Raw genomic sequence first — 20,879 nt, 5'->3', positions numbered from 1 at the left:
GTAATCATGGGCGAGATCGACGGTCTCGTCAACCCTATGAAGGAGATTCAATCAGAGTCAACTTTCAAGCTTGTCTACCACACAACCTCAACTCTCCCCTAGCTGCCATGCGATCTAGATCCTCCAACTTTGAGGCGATAACTTTGCTGAAACCCTCGATGTCATGTTTGCCCATTGCGCGCCGTGCTTTTACAGCGTTGCGCATGTTGTTGGCGTTGCGAATGCTCTTCACGCTCATAATTGCCCCAAACAAAGCAAGAGGAGCGGACTTGGGCTCCGACACAACACTGTATATGCCCATGGCGGCGTTTCCAGCCTCGCTCACATATATGAGAGCGCGCCCAAACCCAGCCAGGCCGATCGTGCCGAGGATCTCGCCAGCAACCGGAAGCACGAATAGCACAGACGAAATAAGGTTGACGATGAAATTCGTCTTTTCCATCTTCTCAATGTCCTTGGCCATTTCAACGACATCCTCCATGCTGCTGAGAGAATGTTGGATCATGAGAATTGGAAGGATGACGGCATCAGACACATCTATGGTGTCGTCGGTGTACATGTACGTCTTGATCTCCATCAAGGTGGCCGCGAGGGCGTCTATCAGGACACTGGAGTCGCCCAAGGCCTTCTGGACGACCTCTTTTGGGTTGACGACATCTGAGGCTTTGAAGTCCTTGACGATGGGAGCATCGTACCAATGCTTCGTGTTGTAGCAATTCTCGGGCAAGTTGTCTGGGTCCCGAGACTGAGCGATGACGCAAGACATGTCGGTCGATTCAGACCACTGGACAATCTGTTGTCGCGGGACGATCGGGAGCTTCTCTTCCGGGGCTCCCACCGTGGCCGTGACCTCGCCCCAGAAGTTGTTCTTGTCTTTTTCACGGAGCTTCCAGAAGATGGTCTTGTCCTTGACCGTTCCGATGCCCAAGTCCTCGTTGGGTGGGCAGGTCTCGGCGAAGGTGTCCCACCAAACGTTCTGGGCATCTCCCCATGGGCTCTTGATGGGGCATTCGTCGACGCAGTGTTTGCAGGTATCGCCATAGAGCCCGATCTTGTCACAGCCAGCGCAGCAAGTGTATTGCTCCCTAACGTCGCAGTCGAAATAGTCGGCGCCGTTATCTCTCATGAACTTCTCGAGTGTATCGGCACTGTTTTGTACCAGATAATCGGCGTAAATCTGGAAGTATTTGTCGTAGTCGCCCTTCATGATCTCGTCGTAGCGTTTGACAGCTGCTTGGAGTGTGGCCTGGCCAACTTGAAGAACATACTGAGTCGCGCAGGTATCCGGGATATCGTCTGAGGCCTCGACCAACTTATCGAAGTTGTCGAAGGTCTCGTCGCACACAGGAAGGGTGTTGTGATCGTCTGGATTGGGGTCATAGTCCTCTCCACCGCTGCTGTCGCCGCCATCACCGCCACCACCGTTACTAGATCCGGGCTGCACGGGCAAGTTGGGATTCCCAATGTCGCCATCGTCTCCAGTTCTATCAGTCATGGCGCAGGAAGGATTGAACCAAGTCTCCGCCTGGTTGTTGAAAGTCCCGATGATCGAGTGCATGTCTGCTCTGCCGTTGCCATCCAAGTCGGGATAGTACATGCAGGTTCCAGCATGATTTCCGTCGTAGACAGGGTCGGAGATCTTTCTCCAAAAGTAGAGAGATCCTCCAAGGTCCCCACGATCTCCACGGCCGCCGTTGTACCACACGTAGCCGTCGCCATTGAACTTGTCGACCCAGAGCATGTCGTCTTTGCCGTCCCCGTTGACATCGGCCCATCTCAAGTTGGCACGGTCTTTGCCCTCTTGGAACTTGACTTGCCCGACATCTTCCCATGTACCGTCGTCTTTGTGGACCCAACCTGAGACATAGCCATTCGGCTTGATACACAGATAGTCGCCTCTCTTGCCGCCATCAATGTTGGCGAATCGGACAGCCACTATCTAATGTCAGCCTTTGCCATATCTAAGTCCCAATTATAACGGGAAACCTACAGTCATGGATTCCAAGCCCCTTTCTCTCGTTGCACTGAACCTGGGGAGCAGGCTTGGCTATGTAGGTCCAGTCCCAGCGTCCAGTCAGAGGATAAGTGTTGAGCCAAACCTGCGGAGAGTTGTTTTTGTCCGGGTCGGTGTAGACAATGTCGCAAGCACCATCTCCATCCCAGTCAACAAGGTGAAGATCGCGACGGTCGGCGTCTTTGAAGATCCACTTCTGGGGAGACCAGATCTCCTCCGTCATCGGTCCCCAGAAAGACTCGTCCCCAGAAATATGTGACTTGCCCGCGTTGGGATACAGAGTCATTCGTCCCGTCGATAGAACCCATACATAGTCCATCCGGCCATCGGTGTGCCCAAGCATGTTGCAGTACTTGTTTCCATCTGCGAGAAGCTTTGTACCGCCGCGAGCCACGTTCTTCCAGACATGAACGTCGAACTTGTGCTCGCCGTCGGTCGTGTTGGAATGCTCCATGTAGATGTAGTCTTGTTGCCCCAGGAGACTGAAGGCCTGAGGTTCCCCGAATATCCTCCCGAAGTGAATGCGGTTACGGATGTTGGTGTCCTTTTCGCCGAAATTGGCCATGCCCATGTGAGTCGGCCCGCTCGTAGCATCGCCGTTGAAACCCTGGCGCCATGCAACATTCAGACCGTCACCGAGTTTGCCTGAAGCACAGCTTCGAGCACTGGTCCAGGTATATGTGACACCATCGTTGTCAACCCAGAGCCAGTCGTCTCTACCGTCGCCATTGATATCCTCGAAGCGGACGCCGTGAACGTCACCCATACCCTTGGCAGTGAACCTCAAGCCCAGAGCTTGCCAGTACTCCGGGATGTCGTCGACCCAGCCATTACGCCAGCACCAAACGTTGCCTCTGCAACAGGTCACCAGTAAAGCGTTCATACTCAGTTTAAACAAGCACTTACCCATCATCCAGGTGGCAGTAGTCACCTCGACCGTCTCCATCAATGTCAGCCAGGACGATACGGTCCTGCTTGAAGCCTTCAGTATCCTTGATTTTCGCGGTAGTGCTGACTCTCTTGAAGGTTGGCGGCTTGCTGTCAGATCCATCACCCTGGTTGATTGACAGATACAAGTTGCCATCAGGGTCAATGCAAACCAAGTCATCGAGTCCGTCAGCTATGCACATGTCAGTAAGGCCATAACACGGAACAAATCGGAAAGGCTCACCGTTCATGTCAATGAACCGAACACCACGCGGGTTGCAAAACAGATCTGGGTCCAAGTCCGCGATCTTGTCAAACTTGCCGTTCCCATTATTCTTCCACACACCATACGCGTGAACTCCTGCGCTCTTCTCGAACCAACCCAGCAGGTCGTCTCGGTCGCGGGTGAACAAACGTGCAAAGCGCCATTGATCACGGTCCCAATCGCTCGTGACAGAGAAGAGCAGCCCGCCATACTCACTGGCATGCTTGTACGTCCCGTCGTCCCAGCCAGATCCCCGCTGTGTCAGCCCGCCAGCATAGACGCCGTTGCCGAACGTCTTATCGCAGCCGGTGGTGCCCGTTTTGGCCATGGTGGCGGGGTTCTTGATCTTCCCATCAGATACAGCTTTTATGATTGCATCATGGAACACAGAGGCCATCTTCTTGTGGCCTTGGTCGCTAACTTGGTGTCAGCAGCTGTTGCAGATAGAAACAGGCAGGGTTCCATACTTTGGATGGATTCCATCACCTCCGATATCTGCTCCCAAAGCAATCCAATTGTGAGCAATACTGGGTTCATCAGGGTCCATGTCGGCCATGTAAATGCACTTTCCAGAAGCAGCAAGCTGCTCAGTGAGAAGTCGATACTGCTGATTAGCAGTGATGCGATTGAGGGCTCCGGTTGCATCAGCTGTGGGAAGGATGGTAGAAAGCATTACGCTACTCAGATTAGTCTTTGATTTATAATGGGCTTTCAATTGGGTTACCATGTGTTTGCCATATCAGGTGCGCCCCAGATATCATTCAAAATCAGTCTCATGCGCTCGCCAATGTTGTTTATGTCGATATTTCTGTTACAGTCGTTCGTGCCACCATTGATGACAACGACATTGGGCTTGTAGGCGAGAGACCCTTTCAGGTATGAGCGGATCTCACTGACGATGGCACCAGATGTTGCTTCATTATCCTACTCCCGTCAGCGTTTTGAGTAAACAAATAATAGTGCTCAGTGTTATACCCAATCTTGCATGTTACCATTGTGTCTGGTGCCGACCATGTTGACTTCAAAGCCATCATATCGGAGGGCATCACGAAGAGGCTTCCGAAAGCTGAGGATCTCGTATCAGTAATCCCTACTCCTTAGATTCGGTCTTTCCTAGTATCACTCACCCATTGCCTGTGCTCGAGCCGACGCCAAAGACGATGGAGGCGCCCAACGGCAGGATTCTGAGCTCTGGCTTGTCCGCTCTGGATTTGACGGGACTGTAACCGAATTCCGCGAAAGGATGCGTCTGATTGGAAAGTCCCACGCCTTCATGGTCTTCCGAACGATCATGATGATAAGGATAGGCGAATGTTCCATGTAATGGGCCCAGGAAAAGCCATAGAAGTAACAGCTTGAGAAATCTTGGTAAAAACTGCATCATGTCCATCGAGGAACCTTAATGACTCTACGTTAGAAATGAAGTCTTCCAGTCGAATAGCAAGGCTAAACGCAAGTCATATTTAGGGATGGGCCGTGCAAGCTATTAGTATAGATGATGAGGGTATTGAGAGACTGTCATTTGACGATACACGTCCGGACCATTTCATCCAGGCTCACTCACACCCTCACTTCATTCACGAGCTCTACCTGGGTTCTGTGGGATTCTCGCCCCCAAACTCGTTCTTGATCCTTCATCTTCAATTTCGACTGACACAGAAAGGCCTATCTCTTGGCAATAGCTTGACCGAGCCGTGTATTCCGGTCTTCCGCTCCAGGCGAACCCACATCCCGCCATCCTTTGCCCTAACTTGGTGGAACTTTCGTCCAAGACATCAAATCTGGATGAGTCTTTGCTGGCTTTAGCCGTGTGTAAACAGTGCCTCTTCGAGCTGGCAGGCCGACAGGATTTGGGACTTTGGTGTTTAGCAGGACTTGGCGCTTCGATGCAGGGGTGATTCCGCCGTCTTGGCGGTCGGCCGCCCGCCAAGAGACCAGGGACCATTTCCAGAGACTGTCACTTCCCGCGGCGGAATCACACGATCGCGTGCCTTGCATGCTTGTCATTAAGCTTATCACACACACTTTTTTTGATGGGCTGCTTCTTCGACCCCGGCGAGGATCCTTCGATCAATAGCTTGTTCAGACTAACGTCGGATTAGGAATGTTGTAGGCAGTCAAGTGATTGTAATGTGCCACCTTCAAATGAGTCACTTGCACTCTGGCCGCGATATTGCAAAGTTTGATCAGGATGTAGATGTTATTTTGCTCAAAATATCCCGCATCTCGTGTTCAAAAGGAAGCCGTCTGACCCGGCTTGGCCTGGGCCCCAGGAAGGATTTTGGAAAAGAAAACGACCGAGACCTCCATGAACAAACTCGGCCAGCATTTATTCTCGGTCTTTGAATAGTCCCGAGGATGACACATTGGAAAGGCTGCTGGCTTCTGATAAGACTCAACTCATGACCAGCTCCGGAAGTGTATGTTTTGGCTGATCTCTCCACCTGCGACCTTGAAAGAAGCCTCTTAACATGTCTACATAGGTACTCACGTCAAGGGCTTTAGCTTGATTTTACCAATTTGTTCACTTGCCGTTGATATTAAATCGTGCCATCACCTTGATAGGCATCTTTGCCAGATCGCTGTGGTCTTCAGCGCACTCACAACCTCCACTGGTATGTTCGGGCATCCATTCCATTCCTTTAGCCACTAACAAGCTGGGTTCTCCGTGGCAGAAGACCATGAAGCTCTCACTGCTGATAGCAGTCGTGGGCCTTGTTTCACAAATATGTGCCGAGTTCGACTACACACTCATCGACGCTGCAGACATGCTGTACTTCTACACAGTCTACGAACTCGATGTTGAGGTATTCGGTGTGGGCAAAGGCTACATAGCGCTAGGCTGCAGGGGCACTGGCACCGGCAACCGTTGCACATACAATGAGTTCGTCAGCTACATTGAGACGGGCAGCGCCACTCCCACACCTACAATCTACGATATCAAATCAAAGTGGGAATTCACCCTCAACTCAATAACCGACATCATGACTGCCACGTTCGAATGGCGATCAACGTCTATCAACGAGCCCAAGAAGGATGATAGGTTCAGAAGACTCAGAGACGGGCGAAAAACCTACGTTGGCGTCTGGACCGATCTGGGCTACGCGGTTGAGAAAGGAAGAATTGTGGGCGTCACAAACGACATCTCAATCACGCGTCACTTGGCCAACATCAATAGGGTTCTGGCGAGTGTTGCCGAGTATCGCAGAGGAGATGCGAATACCAAGCTTATGGATCACCTCAAGGGTCGAGTGACTGACGTCGTCTGGGAGACGGTGAACCGCGAGGCAGAATACCGGACCAATTACAACTGGCAAGAGATTGAATGGGAGAAGACGATACAGAGCAATCCGGCCATGAAAGATCCAACGAGTGAACTATTCAAGGAGGTCACATATCAACTTGAGCGGCATTTGAGGACTGCGGAATCTCGAAACGCGAACACAATTAACGCGAAAGTGGCTTCGACCATTAAGACGTGTTTTGTTAGCATCAAGGAGTAGGCCATCATCAGCTGTGCACAGGGCACTTTGGGGTACTGGACAACGGCACCGGTGCTTCGTAACGGTAGACGGATGTTTTCACGATCAGGTAGAACCAATTGAGCTGCTTCACTTCGGACAATGACAGCGAGACTGCGAGACTGCGGAACCCCGGGCTGTCATTGGAAGGATGCTGACGAGATATTTATGTTGATTGACATGTGTTCCCTGTGTCCGTGGGCTTCAGTAGCATGAGCGTTATATCGCGCGCCGCATTTCCCACGGCATCTTAGTCCCGCGTCTAATTCCACTCAGATGCGCTAGCTTCCCCCTTACTGATGCTCATCGTCCGTCCACCGGCGGCGACCTTTTCGACGGAGCCCCCTTATTTGTTTTCTCCAGCTCGGGCGCTGACTGACCACCAAAAAAGATCCATGAGTCGGACGGGCCCAAGTCCCGGCTTTCGGCACCGCCTAGCTCGGGCTCGGGAACCGGCACCGACTTAAACCTTTTCAGGCAAAGCTGAGGCAGCCAGCCACGGCCGATAGATCATGATCTACGCTAGAAGCGCCAGGTAGGCCTAGCCGCCATTCCCCCCTTTGTGCCGCATTTGCATTCCCAGCGTGTCTCTTTGACCTAAAAACAGCTCAGTCCCACGTGACCTCGTGTGTAGGCGTAATTTGAGATTCCCCACGCGAGGTTTGCGCCCGAAGCAAAATGCCTCTGCCGTCTCTCTCGATGACACTTGCAATCCAGGTAGCGAAAACTCTAGCGGACTCCAGGCAACAAGATCTGCTGCCCTCTCAAACAGGAAAAGACACATCGGACAACCCGCACCAGCCGTTCTCTTGAGTTTCGTCTCCACGCAGGTCTGGCGTCTTGGCCTCTGATGTCGGCGTGGAAAGAAAAGCCTAAACCTCCCTGGGACGCAGACCAGACACGTCGGTTTTATCTGGCCGGACGGACAGCGGACACGCGACACAGTACAGAGCACCTGTGTGGGTGTGGGTGTCGTGCAGCCCTGCCCGCAGTGGTATTGTTGTGTTGGTCTTCACCCCAGGTGCCGGGTGCCGAGAACACCGTTCGTGGATCATCAGAGCCGTGCAGCGGCAGACCCAGGGCCCCAAAAAGAAACAATCACCCCGCATACTCTTTGTTCCACCTTTGTAACGCGACCAAACCAAACGTTCCACCTCCTAAAACGGGTTTGACGGCAAGATTCAGACTACCATGATTGGGCCGCCGGTGTCGCCAGGGGTACCAAGGCAAGATCGGCTCAGGTAAGGCCAGGTCGGGCGTGCTCAATGGACCGGGGGTGGGATTGCATTTCAAGACGACTCGGTTGCCCTGTCTCTCGCTCAATAATAAACGATAGTTTTACAAAACTGTCTGAAGAGCATCGGCGGCCGAAGCTTTTAAGCACGGATCCCGCGGCCACCACACCAGAACGCCTGACACCTAGCCAACCTCACGGCGCAAGGAGCTATTAGATCGGTGAGACGCTCGTAATCAACGCTCATTTCCATTCCTTTCGAGTTTAGCGCTGATGCGCTCCTGGCGAACACCCGTCCTTGGTGTTTTATTTTCGTCCCTTCTTCTCTCTTTGCTTGCTTGCTAGCCTTGGCGATGGTCCTTGTTATATACTTTGGCCCTCACCCAGAGCTGTAAGACACATCCGTTTATGGCACACGCCACGATCAACGACTCGACGCCTTCCACAATCCGCTTTCAACAATGGCGTCTGTCACTGAAGCCCTCCAGGGCAGGGGCATGCCCAAAATCGAAACCATTCAGAACGGGCCCATCTCCGGTCTCCTTTCATATGGCTCCCTGCTTCTGGTCTCCAGTGTCGTCGTGGTCGTCCTGATCGCCAACATCCTCGAGAGATGGCTTCTTCGTATGGTCTACGGAGAAGTCTACAAGACATTAGAGCGCCCTGAGAACGAGAAGCGCCGTCGATCGTTCACATACTACCATGTCGGCGCAATCATCATGTTCGCTCTCTTGTGCATCGGCATCTACCCCGTCATGCACTTCTTGACTGGAACCGCTGGATTGGGGACCCCGGTGGTCCAGGGGCATCGCCTTCGAATCGGTGACATGCTCTTCACCGTCTCTCAGGTCTACAGCGCCTACTACGTCTTCGAGCTCTGCTTCCGCACTCAATTCGCCAGTCCCCTCAGTATCGCGCATCACATCGGCCTCTTGGCCATCACACAGACTGCCCTGTCTCTGTTTGGCAACTTCGTAGAGCACCCGGAAGCAACGATCGAGTTTTACATGTGCATGGTCTGGGGTAGGCGTCCTTCCTTCTCGGTAGTGATCTATCGTGTCAGCTGACAGTTGTATTCTTCAAGGCGCCTTTGACGTGGTGGTCGAGCTCCCCATCTACGTGTCCATGATCCTCTGGAGGGTAAGACGTAAGGACCATCGTCTGCTCTCTTATCTGGCGTACGGCTGTTTCGGTTGGATCCTTCTCGGAGCCATCCTCGAAACCTCGATCACGATTTACCTTTTGCACCGTTCCTGGGACCGATGGGGACGGGTATGGCGAGTCGTTACTCCCTTGATTTTCTCCCTATGGATCACCACTCAACTTTACGGCGCATCAAGACTCTTCCAGATGGCGCGATCCGAGCAGCGAAAATTCCTCAATGGCACAAAGCAGCAAGGAGTAGTTGAGCCTATCTCCGAACTTCCGGGCTCGGCCGTCGATGGAGAAATACCTACAGCGGAGGAAGAATCAAAGAGTAAAGCGGTCTGAAGCAATAGAGGAACCACGACGCAACAATCGCCAACTCAGAGTCGGGCGATGCGTGCAGGATACGTCCGAGGGTTATCCAATCAGTGTCGACAGGAGTCAAAATCACGGTCGCAGGAGTAATACGGACGCCAAGGCCTCCATCAGACGTGTCTGGAGCTGCGCAAAAGCGCATGCAGGCTGCGGCCAAGAAACCGCCCGGACCATCACATGGGAGGAGAGGGGGTCACTTCAGACAGCCTGATCCTGTTTCGAATTTGCACCCAAACCATCAGACGAGGCACGACACATGATTCAGGAACAAGAGATCTGCGCTGTGACCGTTCGGCCAGACCCTGCGAATAACATCAGCCCGGCCGAAGGATTCAGAGAGGCCTATTAACTGGAGTCGCGTGTTAAGAACACACAGGGCTTTCGAGTCACGCCTGGCTTTGGTCTCGTCTCGAGACTTCAGATTGATACCATCTGAAAAGAGGCCGCGCACGCTGGTCAGCCGCTACCAACCATTTACTGGCTAAGAACATCGGAGAGAACAGGGCGATGGAATAGACAGAGCAGTGGATGGAGAAGCAAGCGAAATGATCTGGTTGTCTTTGCAGCGTTCTTGCATACACTTTCGGGGCTTGATTACATACTATCTAATACCTAATAATTAAAAGTTTATTGACCCTCGTCATCATCTTTTACAATTGCGCAGCGTCTTCACTTGCTCTGTTCCAGTGGATTGGACGGCCGCTTGCCACGTCAGGCCGCCCTGCCACATTCAAAATGCAAAAACATGACGTTGACTATTGACCATGTATGACATCGACTTGGAGGATTGAGCCGCATGTCGATTCCAGGTACTTTGGTGCTACCCCAAGCTGTCAGGCGATGCCAAGCAATGCCAAGACCCGCTAGTCCTTAAGCTCCCGCGAGATCTCACAGCCCCCGGAAATTTTCTAGATCCCGTCGTCTCGTACCCCGGAGGCCGCGGGCCAACCACATTGAGATGTGGCTGAGCCCAGGAACCCAGCACAACTTGTAGGCAACAGGATAAGCTGATGAAAATCAGCTCAGCCAACCATCAAACATCGACTAACTAGCTAGTGGTTAGAAGTTGCCCGACTTCACCGGCCCCGGACCACATCCATATCTTTTTTATTAAGATGCTTACGACGAGGAAGTGAAGTAGAAAAAAGCCTCTTGTTATTATGTTGCATTCCATTCGCTGTTGCCTGGAGCCATGGAGCCATCCTGTTCATTAGCTTCAGTTATCGCGGGGAGGCTGTGCCTGCAGTCCAATTTGGGATGCTCACGCCACTGTAGTGACCACACGTCTTCACCAAACTTTCTCTCATCCCACATCAGCCATGATGTCGGATGCCGCGCGACTACGATCCATTCGTAGAAAGTAGCCATCGATCCGGATTCCACATTCAAGATGAGGGGCCATGGCTATTTGGCATAGGAAGAACCATGCGACATGTTGCGCCTGCGCCTCAGCCTACGAAGGAGAGCGATGCATTTGCGGAGGCAACTCAGAGCATGTCACCGAATAGACAGTATAATCTGTTTGAGATGTACATGAAAGCTGTTGGCATCCCATACAGTTGTCAGTATTCCCTCCCGCCTATCCGAAACTGGAGATCTCTGGCCATGCTGGCGACATCTGCGTCGTCAGGAGTCTGATCGAAACTGTGGGCAACGGCGACAAGAACATGCCGCAGTGGGTCTTCCCATCAACTCTTGATGCTGCATTCATAGTGATGAACGACCGGCTCAGAAAGGCAATCCGATACCTATTGTGACACCGAAAGGGCATAAAGATAGCGCTCGACAGAGGAGAACAATGTTCACCTAATGTAGAAGAAAAGCAAAAAGGATAGCCAGGTGCTGTCAATCGCTGACGGGAATTGAGCCCGACGTGGGGGTCGAACCCACAACCTTGAGATTAAGAGTCTCACGCTCTACCGATTGAGCTAGCCGGGCGATTGGAAACACCCAGCTGGATTGTTGGGAGGAGGGAGCAGTGAGTTGCATATATGGGAAGAAAATTCTTTTCGCAGTGGTGTGGTGGGTGGATTCGATCAGGGTGTTGAAGAATTTTCGTCCGGGCCCCGCAGCCGCGCAAAATTTGCGTGCGCCGGACCCCCATACCGGCTCCGGCCACATACCCACTCACAGGGGTCGACAAGGCAAACGTGCAGGTGTTGGGGCGTTACTGTTCATCGAGGAAACGGAGTTTTTGTATTGCGTTGTTTCTTTTCGCGTTGCTCAACTAAACTAGCACATTTCCTCCCCGAGATCTTCTCGCGGAGACAAATTCAAAACTTCTAGACGTCTGAAGGCACGAGGCGACAGACCCACGCCGCCAACTGTCTCAACCAAACCAGACAAAGCAAAGTAAGAGATAGAAGTCATTATGATTCCAGGCTCTACCCGCGTCCCTTGTCCGTTTGAGGCCTTTTAGAGCGAGTTTCCAGTTATCGGGAAGCATTGTTCGGTCAGAGGGTCCCAGCACGAACGGCTAATGTAGTGATCAAATGATAAATTCCTCATGAAGGGAGGAATCATTAGCATATCAAGGCGAGTCCAGAACCTTTGTGTTCTACACCGTTCTTTTCCAACGTGCGAAGGTCTACATGTAGTCAAGTGCCTATAGAGATGCTTCTTAATACTTCTTCTTCCTCAGCGAAATGCAAGAGTTTTACAAGCGTCGGCAGCTCCCCCGAATATCGAAGCACTACAGATGCAATTCAGACGAGTCCTGGAGCTATACGCATCTATTCCATCTTGAGAAGGTATCAATTAAGGGCTAGTACGTTAGCGATGAGTTGTAAATCTTACGTCCTGCACAATCAACCTCAACGATGTACGCTGTGACTTACCTTCGAACCCATCTTCATCTATCTTTCGTTTCATAGGACCTTCATGCGACTTAAGAGAAGACAACAAATACATCAAGGTCTACCCACTTAATCTTAGGTTGACATCTGTAAGGTTTACCCGAGGACCTAAACGACTGGAAGTCCAAAAGAACTGAAGTGCAGACAAGTAATTCGAACTAGGGATCTCCCGCGACAGAAAGAGCAAAAAAGTGTCCTGACACCACAGATAGCCATTGAGCCACAAATGCTTTCGGCACCACGTTGGGGGCGATGGGAATCACCTCAAAATGGAGTGTTCATCAGCTGGCCGCAGCATTTGCCACGCATCGCAGCTCTCAACCTTCACAGAAGGTGGAATCCACAACACAATCTTACTGAGCCTTATATCTAAATAGTTTTTCTCGTGAAATTTAGAGATAGGTTCTTGCACTAAAATGAAGACTGGACCTTTGGGCAACCTTGAAGCACAGTATACTTATAATAAAAATTGATTGAACTTGACGAGCTTCATATTTTGAGTACACATCGCCTTGCTATTCTGAGCCGCGGCAAATGCGGACGAGAGCGATGTTACAGGAATTGGTGAATATATGGGTGTTCTGTGTCTTCTACCATTACTCCGATTCGCTGACGCTTTCAGTTGTACATCGCGAAGACCAGACCCCCTGACCCTGCCCAGCCAACATACTTGAACAGTTTTCCTGGCCATCTCCCGTCTGATCTAAGGCAACCTCTGCAACCTTGAGGCAGTCGCCACGCTGAAAAAGCCTTGGGGGGGCCCGGCAACGGTGTCGGCTCAATAGTCTCTCCATGTTGCAGTGCTTAACAGCTAACTCCGCCTTACCTTTTGTACAGAGCTTTGAAGTCTTTGTGTCACCATTTCTGGATATTGGTTTCTAAGTCTTTTTGGTCGTCTCTCTCAAGCCAGGCGGGTTACATGAATAAACCTGTGACACTTTATTTGCAAGAATTACGTTGACTTTGTCGAAACATACATTTGTATTCCAAGCAGTGAAAAGTATGTTCCATTTAGTTAAGCCCTCAAGGTATCTTCAAGGTAGAAGTTTAATAAAGTTTCATGACCATGACCCAAAGGGTCAGCAGCAAAAAAGAACCACAAGAAAGCACAGGAGAGGGTTCGAACGGGAGACCTAACTCAATAAAAGGGGGCAAAAAGATATCCTTATACCATAGGTAACCATTCGGCCACAGAGGCTTTCGGGACGCACCACACGATATCTGGTGCAGCAGAAGCCGGCTTTATATCTCCTGGGCGCTGTGGATCGTAGCATGGACCTTGGAGCTAAAATTCGAACCTTCCACACATGCGATTTCGTTCCCCTTTTCTTGCGTTCTCTGACCGAAATATGCTGCTTTCGACCCAGTTGTCACTTCGTGTCTTCTTTGATTTCGCGCTATGTTGCCTTCTACGCTCACTCTGCATTCAGTGTGATGCTTGGACACCGCGTATGAACAGTTTCCCATGGGCTCATGAGACCTGGCATCACCTTGTCTCTTCTCGAGCAACGACCGCCATAGGAACAAACCTAAGGCCCATGTTGCGCTTTAATAATCCCCTCGCAGATTTGTTAGTGATTCCTTTTAGGAATCCATTTGGTTATGCAGAGCTCCATACCACGACATGACCCCAAGTCGTACTCTCCCTGACACATATTTGTTTGGCTCTTAACAGACTTTCTACACAATTTTGATTCCTGCTATTTCACTTCTTTGAAGGCTGCAAGGGCACTCGATTGAGGCTGTCACGCTGGTGGCCCCGCCTTCCCGACGCATTAGAGTACGCTCGTTCAAGTGGTCAGGTGCTCTAGTGCTGGTCTTGCCACTTGCCATATGACACCGCCTAATCATGCCTCCTCCTTCCTTGACCCGCCCTCCTCTTTGGCTGCTTCTTTTGGCCTCCTACACTCACTGATCCTGCCATTTATTCCTTATCAGCAACTTACTTGCTAACGTCTCCACTAGTCTCATTCCATCCGCGCACCTTCTCATTCCAGCACCCTTATGGCTCTTCGCTCTTCACATTTTCGGTCTACCCTCTCGCTGCCGCCTTCCATTTCTGCTAACTCCCGAGGTCCTTTCCCAATCGTCTTTCCCGCTGTCTCCTACATCACGCAGATTCCGCATGGTTTCCGTTAAATATATCATACTCACTTGGCTTAGCTGGCAAGCTTGACTTGGTGAGATCGCCGACAGGTGACGTCAAAAGGCCCCAAGTTCGAATCTGCATCGCTTTTTGTGTATGATTTAATTCTTGCGCTGGAATCAAAAGGCAGTATGCTTTTGTTTTGCTTGAGTCCCGCTGTGGGCGAGATGGGGAAAGCCGAACGCCCATAATCAATTGAGGCACCGTGGGCCTGTCGGACGCACTCTGTTTTACAACGCTCGACCTCATCATACGCTACTGACTCAATACGGGGATAAGAATGGGCTATTTCATTCAATTTGTATGAACAGCGAGGGGCGCGAAAGATATTGTCTTGTAGGTGAGACCAGTGACTTGGAGTCGAAGCTCCTAGACCATATGCATAAGACCGATTCAAGTATTTGGAACACCAAAGAAATGTTTGATTTCTGATCTAACCTCTCCCCTTATGATCTTGTGTTCCAAATCTTGCACACGAACATATATAATTACCTCTTCTCAGTCTCTTCCACGTGCGCCACCTCCCCGACGTGCGCAGCTTCCGCTTGCTTCAACGCGCCCTCCGCCGTGCCAGTTCCAACCTCTGCGTCCTCTCCATCAAACAAATACGCGACGTTCTCAAGCGTCCGTCCACGAGTCTCGGGGTACCCAAACCAGACGCTCACGAGCATGATGACCAGCACGGCAAGGAAAACGAGGTAGTATTTCCACGCGATAGACTCCAGCGCGATGGGGTTGACGAAGGTGTTGAAGAAGACACAGGCCAAGCTTACCATCAACGCAACCGTGAGACCCTTTGCGCGGAGGCGGTACGGCCAGATCTCGACCGGGTAAGCGACCATCAGCGGCGTCAGTGCGATGTCGTAACCGAGGTAGAAGATGAAGAGGAAGGGGATGACGGCCGTGCCGGTGGGTGCGTTGCCCGTCATTGCGAAGCTGCCGGAGAGGCCGGTCACAATGGAGAAGGAGATGAGCATGATCGTGCCCTGAAAAGTACGATGGTCAGCAGTAGGTCTCGAAGATACATGTTTAGAAACTCACCGATGCCAGGAAGAGAGCTCGTCTTCCGATTTTATCTACCATGATGGCGGCGCTGGTGGCGCAGATCAAGTTCCAAATTTGGATGCAAGCCGAGATGAGAGTTTGGTCGTCGACGGACTTGATGCCTACAGATGAGAGGACGAGGGCCAAATAGTACGATATAACGCCGACACCGCACCTTTATCGCCAATTAGTTACTAGACGTAATGGAAGGGATGGAAAGCCGACATACCATTGCGCAAAGACTCCCAAACTAACAGAGATAAACAGACGGTGCCTGTTTCCAGGCGTGCTGTAAAGATCGGCCCACGTCGTGGCGGTGTGCGCCTCCCTCTCGGCGCGAATCGTTTCCTCGATTTCCATCATCTCGAAGTTAACCAAAGGAGAGTTGATGTCACCGCCAGCGTGTGCGTTGGCAATGACCACCCTAGCTTCGTCGACCCGGTCTACGGAGACGAGCCATCGGGGCGATTCTCCGATCAGAAACAGACCCGGAGCCGACAAGAGCGGCAGCGCGATCTGGAGGAGGGATGGCATTCTCCAAGACCACTCGGTGAGATGCCTCGTGGCGAAGGTACACCAAGCCGCGACAACAGCTCCAGCATACCACATACCTTTATAGAGTCAGCATAAACATTGTCGAAAGGAGATGAGCAGTGGATCTCACAGTTGTAGAGCGAGGATACAACTCCACGGTGAGTAGGATACGCATTCTCGGTGATCAGCAGCGGCGCCGAGAGGAAGAACCCAGAAGCACAGCCAATGATGAACCTGGCGGCCACGAAAGCCCCCTCATTCGGTGCCGCCGTCTGCACCGCTGTACCAATTGCCAGAAATACCCATGAGATATAGATTCCGACCTTGCGGCCATATTTATTGCACACCCACGCAGCGGCCGGGTATACGAGGACATTACCGAGGGAGTATGCCGCGTTGATGAATCCCAGCCACGGGCCTGTGGGTTGGTTCATGAAGGCGTGCCATTGCGGGAGTGCAAGCAGGCCGTTCATCATGGAACCGTCGTATCCGTTGGCCGAGGCGCACATCATGATAGAGATGATGCACAAGTTAAGGCGCAGGATGTGCGGCTGCTTGTACCACGGACCGATGTCCGGGAGGACGGCGGCCAGCTCGGCGCCGACGGCCTTTGCGTTTGCTGAGTTCTTTCGGCCCATGTTGAAGGCCTGGGGAGGTCGGGAGAGGAGGTGAGGTAGTTGTTGAGAGAACTGCAGCTCTGGGCCCGGGCAGAATTTTGAGAAATCGAGAGGGCGAAGCTATGGCTATTAAAACATTTCGACGTGCCATCCCGCCCCGTTGTATCATCTTGGCGTCGACCGAGATGCCCCTAGCCTCTGACTTACAGGGAGATGGGTGTGTTCGCTAGAACATCGGACAATTCATCTTGTTCATGGGGTATCAAGGAGAATACCCCGCATAGCTCCCTGTTCATGCAACTGCGGAGGTGGGCCAATGACGCGGTTGATCAGGCCGCGACCGCACGAGACGAGGCCTCTTTCGCTTTTGACAGGTATTGTTCCATGGCGTCGAAGTGGATTCGTGGGGGATTCAACCCGGGTTGGGCCTCTGCGCCGCTGGGGAAACGCGGAGACAGATGTTCTCAATTGAGTCGGGCCTTTGAATGCCGAGAGTTGCAGCCAATGCCAAGTCAAAATAGCGGTTGGCCCTTCCTTTTCAAACCGTGTGGCTGGCGTTGTTGACTCGTTCCTACAGGGAGTCGGCGTGGCTGTGTCAAGATTGTGTTAGACTCGAAGTCATCAATCAGAAGATGGAATTATCAGTTTGCATGAACTAATTCACCTACCTCAGATACAACATAGGATGTGACGATCAGTTCTAAAGTAGTGCAGCTTCCAGAATGCCATCAACCTCACAGTTTCTTGCTTGATTTAGCGGCGGCGGGTGTATCCGCCGGAAGAGTCCAGAGCATGGCGGGGCAACACAACGGGTCTTCTTTGCCCATGACGGGATGCCAATGAAGTTGAAATGTCGTTGGTACACTCACCTTACAACTCTATCACGACTATATAGACAAGACAGCACCTAAACGTTATCCCGATGCCATGTTCTCTCTTGTTTGGGGATCATTCACACCCGGCAGGCAACCAACCCCAAAAACCAAGTCTCACGCAGTACTGCTGACCCCGGTCACCCCACTCCCCGCATCTTCGGTCTCAAAGTCCTTGTTCCCCACACGATCCCCCCCGATCAAGCCAGGAACGCAGTCGCAATTGGCTCCCTCTCTTTGATCTCCAATTTCTGCAACCAGCGAGGCGACATGGCCAAGGAATGCTCCGGCGTTGGTGTCGGCAGATGCGTCCTCCATCTCAGCTCACTCGCGGCCAGGCACCTCCTTGCCAAAGGACCTAACCATCTTGTTCCCGTCCAAGTAGCCGCAGCCGATACTCCACGTCTCGCCGACGCCGATACTCCACCGCCGATACTCCCCGTGAAATAACTCAATAGACATCGGCCCATCAATTTATTACCTCACCTGATGAAATTATCTTTACCACCAAGACACCTTACCCAGACAGAACTTTCGTGCGGAACACAGTCTAGACCATTTCCCCACGGGCAATTGCCTAGTCCAGATGAACCTGCGGAGTCCTTTCCCCGTGGGGAAGTTTGACAGTTCAAGTCCAGCCTCACACGATTGAACCCAGGGAATTGCAGCCGCTGATCATGCCTGAACGACGCGGTACAAACGGCGCGTCTCTCGGGCTTGGTATGGAAATGACAAGGGTTCACCGTCGCCAAGAAATGCCATCGACACTCGTCTGCCGCTGAAGACCTCGGCTAGCGGGCGAAAGAACACTCGCGGAAACCGCGCAAGCCGCGCGCCCCAGTCGCTTCCGAGGTGCACAGAGTGAACATTTCTAAAACGACAAGGATGATGATTAGGCTGTATGTGTTAACAATCTGGAAACATTGTCCGCATAAAGTAACCCTGTGCGCCCGAGCAAGCCCATCATCTGAGACCAAAGATGGCATCACCATCCATCCAGCTTCTGCTTCCCCGAACTTCTGTCTCCCCGCGCTTGAACAGCTTCAACACGCCTGTATTATCGGATGAAGCAGCTACATTCAACGCAGTCCTGCGTTCACCGTCCTCCAACAGGGGATCCAGCCCTTCATCAAGAAGCTTCTTGAACCTCACTTCGTGTCCCTTGGCCGCGATGTGGAGCAACCCCTGACCATCGTTTCGCTGGACCGAGAAATCCGCACCAGCGGCCTTCAGAACAGCAAGTGCGCCTGCCTCGTCGTAGGTCTTTATATCTCTGTGTATTTTATAGAAATGCTTCTCGCCTGGCGTGAACCCGCCAAAGTAACCAAACAGCGGCGTCTCGCCTTGAAGGTTGCGTGCATTGACGTCGCAGCCGTGCTTGATGAGCTTCTCGAAGAGGGGCCGTAGGGTGGAAATCCATAGCATTCGACACAGGATATGCAGGACGGTGTTTCCATCGTTGTCGGTGATCAGAGGGCCTGCGCCAGCGTCAAGCAGCAGGTCGGCGTATGTCGTCTTCTGTTCGTAGAGGGCGCGTTCGACGGCAAGGTGAAGTGGTGTTTTTCCGTTCTTGTCTCTGTGGTTGACGGTTGACGGATGAGATTGTGCAATGTACGAAAGCGATTTCACCATAGACGGGACGCTCCTATCTCTGAATTGTCGGAATTGGAGCATGTGATGCAATGCGTTACTACCATCCAGGTCTCGCGCCTCGGGATCGGCCCCGAGTTCAATGAGGCGTTCGAATACCGTGATCCCTGTGGGTTTGTCTTCTTTCCATTCTTCAGCTTCCGGGCCAAACGGCATGTCTGGACCTCACTTGGAGGAACACGCAGCTAGGAGAATGGTTCGATTCTTCCCATCTCGGTGATTGGGATCGATGCCTTCTGATGATAAGCATTGATACGTAGCATGGCTGTCAGCCAGCAGCTCGTGTAATACCAGACATCTTTCTTGGCTCCCCGGTGCATCGCTTGGGTTCTCCGCTGTTTCGGTTTTGGATATATTGAATGGTCTATGGCGGGCAAGTCTTTGGTGATCGCAGGCTGTTGTTTTGCATCTGGTGAACTCTGCAAAGGGGTCAGCGCCGCAGGACAGAAGAACTCGCATGACCTGGGAAATGGCTGGCCATTCTTCCCTCGGCGCTGGTTTCCCTCGCTTCCCTTTGGGGTACATCTTTGTTGCCGCATGATGGAGCGGATACCACTCATAGTTTGGGATGTCATCGTCGTTCCAACGACGCACAGTGAGTCCTCTGGAATCAATTTTGAAAGAACCCATAGGACTCCGTTCCAGCCTCGTGTTTGGGTCCACGCCTGACGACAGTAGCGCCCCAAGCATTTTATCATCTTGTCTGTCAATTGCCGCAAAGAGAACGTCGGCTTTAACAATAGCCCCATGCTCGATCAAAAGACGAATCATCTCGGCGTCAGAACCGGCATATGTGAGACATGTGCGCCCCATCGTGTCAACGGCATTCGTGTCCGCGCCCCCGAGAATGAGCAGGCGAGCTGCGTCGCGGTGAAATGGCCCAGTTCTTATATTTCCTCCGCATTCAAGGGCAATCTGAAGCGGCGTTTGCCCCTGGGCGTTCCTCAGCTCAAGGCTCGCGCTACGTCCGATGAGATATGGTAGAGCTTGCGCCACATGCCACCAATGATTCCCCCTAGCAAGCATATGCAGAGCACCTTGCATGGTCTGCAACTCATCGTTACCAAACTTCATGGTGCTCCAGCTCATTTCGTTGATATCGGCGCCGAAGTCTTCAACTAAAAGACAGAGAACGTCGAAAACTGGAAGCTCCATGTGGATGGCTTCCAGAATGAATGGCCTGGAACTCTTGTCTGACTCCTGCTTCCTCATCCAGGAAGTATCGATTTCGGTTCTCGGGTTTTCTGTGTTCCTCCCCCCACAATAGACGCCCTCTTCTTGTCTTCTTTTGGCTTCCAGCTGAATGATGCGATTCAGCAAAGATGTGAAGCCGCCACGTATTAGTTCTTCGAGGCCGGTGAGTCTTAGACGTCGGTTTTCAGCGAAGAAATCGACACCGCAGTGGAAGAGTTCTTCCACAAGATAATACTGGCGCCGCTTTAGTATCGACCAAAGAAGTTTCCGGTTCGGCCTCCACTTCTTGATACCACCGTAGTTCCGCAACGCCGTTATGGTGACCTCATCGCGATACTTGACGAGGTACTTATCGAATGGTGTTTCTTCGTGGCCGATTTGGTGACGAGAGGGGCCGAGTTGACGCTTCTGCGATGCTGCAGTCCAACATCTGAGAGTGTAATCTCCACATCCCAAGGAGGTAGTCGAAACCCCTGCGAGCTTCT

The 20,879-nt window shown here is 52.1% G+C and overlaps 5 protein-coding genes across 5 annotated transcripts; 2 read left to right on the top strand and 3 right to left on the bottom strand.

Annotated features, from left to right (window-relative positions):
* Positions 1 to 64: 64 nt before the first annotated feature.
* Positions 65 to 4,220, bottom strand: CGGC5_v001652 (uncharacterized protein; the record flags this gene model as incomplete). Its single annotated transcript, XM_032026110.2, has 7 exons — positions 65 to 1,935; positions 1,991 to 2,868; positions 2,921 to 3,134; positions 3,186 to 3,622; positions 3,674 to 3,883; positions 3,931 to 4,130; positions 4,182 to 4,220. The coding sequence occupies 7 exons, from the start codon at positions 4,218 to 4,220 to the stop codon at positions 65 to 67; spliced, it is 3,849 nt and encodes a 1,282-aa protein (XP_031877412.2).
* A 1,388-nt stretch (positions 4,221 to 5,608) lies between these two features.
* On the top strand, positions 5,609 to 6,709 carry CGGC5_v001651 (uncharacterized protein; the record flags this gene model as incomplete). Its single annotated transcript, XM_066150861.1, has 4 exons — positions 5,609 to 5,626; positions 5,690 to 5,697; positions 5,785 to 5,821; positions 5,885 to 6,709. 4 exons carry the CDS (start codon positions 5,609 to 5,611, stop codon positions 6,707 to 6,709), a joined length of 888 nt encoding a protein of 295 aa, XP_066009676.1.
* A 1,713-nt stretch (positions 6,710 to 8,422) lies between these two features.
* Positions 8,423 to 9,452, top strand: CGGC5_v001650 (uncharacterized protein; the record flags this gene model as incomplete). The annotated part of the gene is made up of 2 exons (XM_032026108.1): positions 8,423 to 8,984; positions 9,046 to 9,452. The coding sequence occupies 2 exons, from the start codon at positions 8,423 to 8,425 to the stop codon at positions 9,450 to 9,452; spliced, it is 969 nt and encodes a 322-aa protein (XP_031877390.1).
* Positions 9,453 to 14,971: 5,519 nt separating this feature from the next.
* On the bottom strand, positions 14,972 to 16,699 carry CGGC5_v001649 (Lactose permease; the record flags this gene model as incomplete). Its single annotated transcript, XM_032026107.1, has 4 exons — positions 14,972 to 15,469; positions 15,525 to 15,702; positions 15,757 to 16,138; positions 16,192 to 16,699. 4 exons carry the CDS (start codon positions 16,697 to 16,699, stop codon positions 14,972 to 14,974), a joined length of 1,566 nt encoding a protein of 521 aa, XP_031877449.1.
* Positions 16,700 to 18,513: 1,814 nt separating this feature from the next.
* Positions 18,514 to 19,356, bottom strand: CGGC5_v001648 (putative serine/threonine-protein kinase; the record flags this gene model as incomplete). Its single annotated transcript, XM_032026106.2, has 1 exon — positions 18,514 to 19,356. One exon carries the CDS (start codon positions 19,354 to 19,356, stop codon positions 18,514 to 18,516), a length of 843 nt encoding a protein of 280 aa, XP_031877450.2.
* Between the last annotated feature and the right edge of the window lie 1,523 nt (positions 19,357 to 20,879).

The sequence above is a fragment of the Colletotrichum fructicola genome, assembly GCF_000319635.2.
Source record: "Colletotrichum fructicola Nara gc5 chromosome Unknown KSG_Nara_v1_contig01, whole genome shotgun sequence".
NCBI classification, from domain to species: domain Eukaryota; kingdom Fungi; phylum Ascomycota; class Sordariomycetes; order Glomerellales; family Glomerellaceae; genus Colletotrichum; species Colletotrichum fructicola.
This window is presented reverse-complemented; position numbering and strand designations above follow the sequence as displayed.